The following is a 7,908-nucleotide window of genomic DNA, read 5'->3' as shown; positions in this document are numbered from 1 at the left end:
CCATTCCACTCTTATTTGCCCAGGAGAAGCAGAAATATATGTGCACAAATTGTAGTAGCTCTGGTAATCTTCAAAGTTGGAAACAACCCCAAATGGCCATCAACAGGTAAACAGAGGAACTAAGTAAATGTGCTATAACTATGGAATGGGATACTATTTGGTGATCTTATGTAAAGAGTATTAAGCCAAAGGACGACAAGAGCAAGAGACATGTAGAAGCGGTTAGGGATGAAGTATAGGGTCCCAATGTTCATTGTAGTGAAGTTTTTCAAGCATGTACACACATGTCTAAATGTACCAAATATAAGCAGGTTAATTCCTATTCATACTTCAATTAAAAAACCCTCACAGGCATCAAGTCCCTGCTGACTCACAGCACCCCTGTGTGTTACTATTTAAAGGACTAAAAAGCCGGTCTTTCTCGCAAGGAGCAGCTGGTGATTTCGAGCTGAGAGCCATGAAGATCGCAGGCCAACGTGTTTGCTACATCCCCAGCAAAGCTATGACAATAAAAAACATGTGTAATGCTCAATTAGGAAACTAAACTAAGAGGGGACATGCCGGACACCACACTCTCCATTTTTTAAACAAATAAAGCTGTGTGTATGTACACTAGAAAGTAAGACAAGAAAAAGGCGGGTGGCTACATGACATCTGTACACCTAAGAAAAACAGTGCACGACTCAAAATATGCTGTAGAAGTCTATTTATTGACATGAACAGGTTTTCACAATATACCGCCAGGGGAAGAGCAAGGTACGGACAGAAATACAGGAGGATTTCCTTTTACCTTCTTAATTGTGTAAAAATCGTAAAGCATATAACCCAATATTTTCAGATAGAGAGATTTTCCCTTTAGCTCAGACCATGGGCTGTACTTCCCGCCATAAGACTTACAGAACTCAGCCATAGGCCAAAACTCCTTGCAATACTTTCTGGACCATACGGACCTCCAGAAATCACTGTCTTGTGGGTTGAACAGCAGCCCCTCTCCCAACATTCTTGTTCTCCACTTCTGGGCCCACGATCTCAGAAGAAGTTGACTCGTGCCGGTACACTTTGAGCCGGTACAAATGCAGAAAGGGGCTTTCCTCCTAGTCAAAGGTGGAGCCCTCCAGCCTTTCACAGGACACACAGGAGAAATATTGTAAATAGTTACATGCACACACATTAGGCACCGATTTTACAATGGCCCTTTTAAGGGGAGGCTAGGCTATCAAACGATGTGCACAATGATGTCGGTTCTTGGGGGTAAATGAAGGATAGACACAACATTTCACTTGCTGATGACTCCCAAGCTCCACCTTCCTCATTCAACAGAGTCTGGGCACCTCCTGTAGCCCAGACCGCATATATTCACCGCAGACTACCTTTCTCCTCGCCTCCAGCCTCTTTTCTGGAAGAGATGACTTTGACACCAAACAGCGTGAACGACAGAAGAGGAAAGAGTGCGGTGCTAGAACGTACAGCCAAGAAACCAGCACCACACTGTGGCCGAGATCCAGGTCTCTTTCTCGGTTACAGCATGAGTCGTGTGATGCAGACGGAACAGGGGCAAATCGTTGTTCCCTTCGCTTCCTCGGAGTACCAAGACAGTGCACTTAGCTATAGCCTTTTTGGTTTTGCCACATGAATCCACAAAGAGCTACGAAGACACTGAAGAACGAGTTCGCTTACTTACATGATTGGCTCACAAGCTTAACAGCGTTAAAAACCACCCAAACTAGACAGGACCAACACCAGCAGGCATTTGTAGTTCAAGAAGTAAGACTCACAGGATGCCCAAAATACAATCAAGCCCAGACACACAGGTTTTCACAAGTAACGTCACGTCAAAGAGGCAATGTGTGATGTTAACACTGTCACAGGAGACAAGGCTCAATGGGAATATTCGGCCTATGAAAGTTTGGAGCTTGTTCCACGTTCTCTCTTTTACTCCTGGTACATTTTACAACTTTTCAATAATCGTTTTAACCTCACGGAACATGGCCTTGAGTTCGTTATAACTGGAGGGATTGACAACGATAATCGATCCCTTTCTGATATGCTCCTTTATGTTAACAAAGATGGCCACGGCAGTAACCAGGTTGGCTTTGGCCTCTTTCTGGTTAAAGATCACCTTCAGCGCTGACAGTGACTCAAGGTCAATCATGTCTCTTGCTGCAATTGGATTTTCTGACATATTCAAAAGGATTTTCAAAACGATATTCCTGGTTTTACGGTTTCCCTGGGCCAGTGTATTGAAAAGGTCGGTAAGGTAAATAGTGACAATGTAGTGAAGGTCAGAGTCAGTAGTAAGCTGCCCCAATTCCTTCAACGCAGACCGCTGCCCTGGGGAGTTCAAGGGGAAAGACACCGCTTCCTTACACATGTGCACAACGTGCAATTCAATCATGCGCTGCCTTTCCTCCACAGAAATGGGATTCAGGGTAATTTCAGCCTTTTTGGTTACGTCAGGGGTCTGAAAATCCAGGAAGCTTTCAATCACAGTCAGCACCCCCATTTCATTAACGAGCTGCTGGACAAATGGATTAACTTTGATGACACCCATCGCAATTTGAGCGATTTTATGAATGAGGGGATCAGCATTCGACTGAAGCAAGCTAATGAGCCTTTCAAATTCCTCAGCATCCACGCAGCATTCCATTTTGCAAGGGCAAGAAAACGGCTTAATGCCATTCAACTTCCTGATCCTCAGTTCGCGCCTGATCTCCTCTATGGTCTGAGTGCAAATCTCAGAATCAAGTGGGTACTCCTGAATAGACTGCAGGCATATGTTAGTGCCCTGACAAAGGCTGACTTCTTCTGCAGGCAAAGTTCGTGGTTTTTTCCTCTCTGAGGACAGGGCAATGTATGACGGAGGCCTTGTGCTCATGAGCAGCTGGGATGCGAATGCCAACAGTGCTGGGATGGCAGAAGGGTCCCAATCCCTAAGCCAATCAAATTCATCCTCAGCCTGCGGCTTAATTATCCTGTACACGGGTCTAGGATTAGGGTCAAAACTAGTCTCGTCTCCATCCCAAAACCAGCTTCCAAAAATGGCGTCCTCCTCCTCTGCCTCTGTCCTAGGTGGGCAGTCAGCCCCAGCAGCAGACTCCATACCCAACTCCGCCACAGAGGCGGACGCCCCATGAACAGCTTCATCTTCGTTCCTAGAACTGGACCCCCCATCAGCCTCTTCCTCTCCCCAGAACCAGGCACCAATACTGGGCTCTTCCCCAGACCAGAACCAGGCATCGCTGTCAGTCTTTTCTTGGGGGGCACTCCTGGCTACAACACTGGCTCTAGCCACAGCAGCAAGAAAGGACATCAGAAGGGCCTCCTCGTCACGAAAGGAATGAATGTCTGGAATCCTGTCGTGCATACACCTGGCACTGCATTTAGGCCTAGGCTTAGGCGCGCCTATCCCCATAGCCTTCAGCTCTGAGAAGGCTCTTTCATGTTCAGTAACTACCTTATTCCTAGACGGGCCAGCCACTGGATTCTTAGGGACAGCACCTTCCTTCTGCTGAGCGACCATGTGATACTTGGGCACAGCACCTTCCTTCTGCTGAGCAAACACCTGATTCTTAGGCACAGCACCTTCCTTCTGCTGATCAACCACCTGATACTTAGGGACAGTGCCTTCGTTCTGCTGAGCGACCATGTGATACTTGGGCACAGCACCTTCCTTCTGCTGATCAACCACCTGATTCTTAGGCACAGCACCTTCGTTCTGCTGAGCGACCATGTGATACTTGGGCACAGCACCTTCCTTCTGCTGATCAACTACTTGATACTTAGGCACAGCACCTTCCTTCTGCTGAGCGACCATGTGATTCTTGGGCACAGCGCCTTCCTTCTGCTGGGCAACCACCTGATTCTTAGGCAGAGCACCTTCCTTCTGCTGAGCGACCATGTGATACTTGGGCACAGCGCCATCCTTCTGCTGAGCAACCGCCTGATTCTTAGGCACAGCACCTTCCTTCTGCTGAGCAACCACCTGATTCTGAGGCAGAGAGCCTTTCTTCTGGTTAGTAACCACCTGATTTTTATACGAGCCTCTTCCTTTCTTCTTAGCAACTTTATTCTTAGACACTGTTTGCATCCCAGCCCCGACTGCTGCATCTGTCTCAAATCGTGCCTTGGCCTGATGCTTGGCTGCAGACCTGCCTAGGCCACTACCCTCCTTCCTAGACCCTTTTCTCATTCTATTCTGAGCCCTAGTCTTACTCTCCGCCATGGCTGTAATCTAGTTAGAGAACCCTATTCAGTATTGACTTTGGTACTCAACGTGTCCCAGGTCGGTGTCTTAAACACTCTTTGACAGAGCCAAGCTACAACCTTGAGGGCAAGAGTGAAGAGTCAAATGTCAGTTCAACAGGGGCAGATCACCCCTATCCAGACACACAGCTGCTGTTAATGAGACAGACAGACAGGGCAGAAGTACACTGAGGTGGGAGAAGATGATGGTTCCTGGGTGCAGGGCAGTTGAGAGTGAGGATCTTCTACCACGCCAAGGCCACCAAGCATATCACTGGAGTTGAACCTGAAAGAATGAAATGCGGCTCTGAGAGTTTTCCAAGTGCACTGCTCTATGCAGAAAGTCACTGAGAGGGACAGGACACACTGGTTGTGCGGTACCAGGAGACCAGTAGCAAGCCCCGCTTCCTTGTTGCATCCCTCCCACAATCCCACTAATGCTGAACCATGTCATGCCTAGAGCCCACCACACTCCTTTCTCTGCAGTGCAGAAGCTTGCTGAGAGCAAGAGAGGTTAAGGAGCACCCGGCCATTCTGTGCCACAAGGCACCCTGCAGGTCTGGCTGCGCAGGCCTCATTCTCACACCAACCTGCACTGATCCGGTGCAATGTTATCCTCCTTCCTTGCTTCTGATTTTGACAAGCTGTCCACGAGACCCACAGGCAGACCTGTGGACAAACATACACAATGAACTAGGGGTTCTGAGTATTTGCTACAGACCCGCACTCTGGCCTCTCTATCCCAACCCTGCCTTTCCAATTCGAGAGCCCACTTTCAATCACCTCCATGGCCCAGATTTACAAAACATCTCTTCCCTCCGGATTCTCTACCCCAATATTTACCAATTACCGTCCAGGCACAATCTTGGACCACACCGCCCCCCCTCTGCGGGCACACACCTGAGAGAGGGCAAGGGGTCTAGAAAGCTGAAGGGCAATGGGTCCAAGAAAGGTCTGCTCCACCTCCACTGCAGACAAACCACGCCCATATCCCCAATCAACAGGGGGCGCTCGTGCTCACACCCACCCTGGATGCAAAGGAAGAGTTTGTCTTCTTTCATAATAAACTTTCAAGAGAATTACCACTGATGGGTATCTAGAGGAAAGGGAGAGATCTAGTGATAGGTATACAGACAGGACAGAAAACAGAGAGAGAGAGAGAGAGAGAGAGAGAGAGAGAGAGAGAGAGAGAGAGAGAGAGAGAGAGAGAGAGAGAGGCGAGAGAGGCTAGCAGCCCCTATGCCAAGGGTTACCACATCTGCTTTCATATAGTCATGGGCATGTTAAACGCCTGCCACCCGTGTGCTTCTTCTCCAATGATTCCTGAGCCATCCCCCTCCACCTAGTCTATCAGAACACCCTCCCCCAATCCTGAAGCCAGTCATTTCCCAGAGGAGGCCACACTTCTTCCCGTGAACGAAAACATAAGGTGTGAGCCAGAGAACACAGGCAATTGCATTTGAAAATCAGGCAGAGACAGTATACCCTCACCTAATTCATAGCGAAGAGTTTAAACAATTGTACGCCAAGGATTAAGAAAGGAATTATTTTCAGAACATCATTAAATACCCCCTTTCCTCCCTCATGTACCTCATTCACCTGTGCCAGGCTGTCCTCACACAGCAAGGGTCCCCCGCAGAGACCTCCTCCTGGAGCAGAACCCCCTATGGAAAGAGGGAGGGGCATTGAGCAGACAGCAAGAGAATCTGTTGGCAATGGCAGAAGAACATCAGGTAATGCACGGCTTTCTAGCGTTCAGATTCCAACCCTCCCTATTCCAGAATTGGGGATTAAGCAGATAAGTGAAACCTCTTAAATCCTCACAGCTTCCCAGACATCCTCTCTGAGAGCTCTATGGAATCTTCCCTGGCATTCCTCCTGCTCAAACGTGAAAGGGCCCTGAGAGGTGGGTGGAGCCAGAGGGTGTGATTCTAGAACCAGAACCTGACTTCCAATCTTATAAACTGGCCCTCCAAGGAGCTTTTCCTCCCCCCATCAATATGCTACGTAGAGGAGGCTGGCAGATTGAGAATATAGATCCCAAACCAGGGGATGGGATGATGGGTGTGTGTGCAGTTCTGCACTCTTTATTGAAACCAAATGGGTGGGGTGGGGGCTCTCTTTCCTGTCTCAGCTCAGTGAACTGGAAGCACGACAGGAGGCTTTGTCTCTTCCCAGCCCCATCAGACCACCCTCTCCAGTGGTGACAATTGAGCTCATACAAAAGTGAGGGTTTATCTCGGTTTGCTGGTCAATTTCCAATTGGGCACCCTGCAAGTGAGGCTACTGGGTGAACGTCAGCAGCGTGACGCTCACAGAAGAAAGCAGGTAAAGTAGAAGAGGGGAGGGCCCTTTGCGGGGGCAACAGATGCTGTGGCATATTAGTTTTCAGACCTTTCTCTTCTACTCCTCAAATCTGTGCTGCAGGGAAAACATCCTTACTTTCCTTCTAGAGGGGGCTATCGGCTCAAAAGTAACCCAAGAACCACTATAAATTTTTATTGAAAAAGGCGTCATCTTTTCCAAGGGGGGGGGACTTACCTTTCAGCTAGCAGCCCACCATTTAAAGCACTGCTGGGAGGTGTCAAATGCACACAGTGGCCAACTGGGAGGGCTTCCACCTTGGGGACAAAATGGGCATCAATGCACAATGGCCGTAGTGGATGGCAAGTCTCTGAGCAAAATAGGAACCCAGGAATCTTACTGACGTGAGCAAACACACAAAGGAATGGATAAGAGATGGGTAGATAAGGGAGAGGGTAAAGGTCTAGCTTCCAGTCTAAATCCAGTAGGAATTAGAAAAGCAACAGTAGACATTTATCTTATGCGCAATACGAGGCTCAGGCAAGAATCATAAATGGAGGCTCGATCCTGCCCAAAGCCCAGGGCAGCCATCAAGCCTCCATGTTGTTCAGTCTGGCCATGTATACCTAGAGAAAAGGAACAACAGGCGGACTCGTTTCCTAATATGGGCTACGCACTCAGTGGGATGGTCAAGGCCCACCTTAGCTTCTCAAGCATTCTGCACACAAAATACCCTGCAGCCCCTTCCAACCCCACCACCACCCACCCACCCCCAACCTCGGAAGCTGCGGAAACACACACACACACACACACACACACACACACACAGCAGTCCTCACAATAACAATCCCTGATGCTACTGAGACACACACACACACACACACACACACACACACACACTCCTCACTATCAACAATCTGGAAGGCTTTAGACACATACACACACTCACACAGCTCAAATCGGTAAGCTGCAGACACACACTCTTCACAAAAAGCTTACTCCGAGGCAGCTGGCAGAGACACTCAGACACAGAGAGGGGCGCGTGCGAGCACACACACACACTCGAACATTCCCCATAGGCGCGCACACACTGCTCGCAGTAAGCAAACCCATAGGCTGCGACACGACACACACCTCCTTCACAATCAATCTTTCCAGAGTCCAGAACCCTCCCCGCCCCCACCCTTCCCCCCAAAAATCCGGATTTACCTTTATCAAAGGGGTTTATCTTTCGCCAATTCTATGTGTTGAGAGAGCATCACTGTACCACACACACACACACACACACACACACACACTGGAACATTCCCCATAGGCGCGCGCACACTGCTCACAGTAAGCAAACCTGTAGGCTGCGACAAG

General features: G+C 48.8%; 1 protein-coding gene across 4 annotated transcripts in view; it reads right to left on the bottom strand.

The window, feature by feature from the left end:
- Window positions 1–691: 691 nt before the first annotated feature.
- BHLHB9 (basic helix-loop-helix family member b9) overlaps window positions 692–7,908 on the bottom strand; it is a 7,568-nt gene continuing 351 nt past the window's right edge. The window contains exons 2-5 of one of the 4 annotated variants that reach the window (XM_045290799.1): window positions 6,784–6,863; window positions 5,833–5,948; window positions 4,833–4,911; window positions 692–4,528 (exon numbers count right to left, since the gene is read on the bottom strand). In XM_045290799.1, the coding sequence (XP_045146734.1) occupies window positions 1,949–4,222 (2,274 nt within the window). In that variant the 5' untranslated portion in view covers window positions 4,223–4,528; window positions 4,833–4,911; window positions 5,833–5,948; window positions 6,784–6,863 and the 3' untranslated portion in view covers window positions 692–1,948. Of the gene's footprint in view, window positions 4,529–4,832; window positions 4,912–5,832; window positions 5,949–6,783; window positions 7,107–7,908 lie in introns of those variants that run through there. The other 3 variants (XM_045290798.1, XM_045290801.1, XM_045290800.1) reach the window with 3 other exon arrangements.

The sequence above is a fragment of the Echinops telfairi genome, unplaced genomic scaffold (assembly GCF_000313985.2).
Source record: "Echinops telfairi isolate 266 unplaced genomic scaffold, ASM31398v2 ScPeMD7_55;HRSCAF=186, whole genome shotgun sequence".
Classification (NCBI taxonomy): Eukaryota; Metazoa; Chordata; class Mammalia; order Afrosoricida; family Tenrecidae; genus Echinops; species Echinops telfairi.
This window is presented reverse-complemented; position numbering and strand designations above follow the sequence as displayed.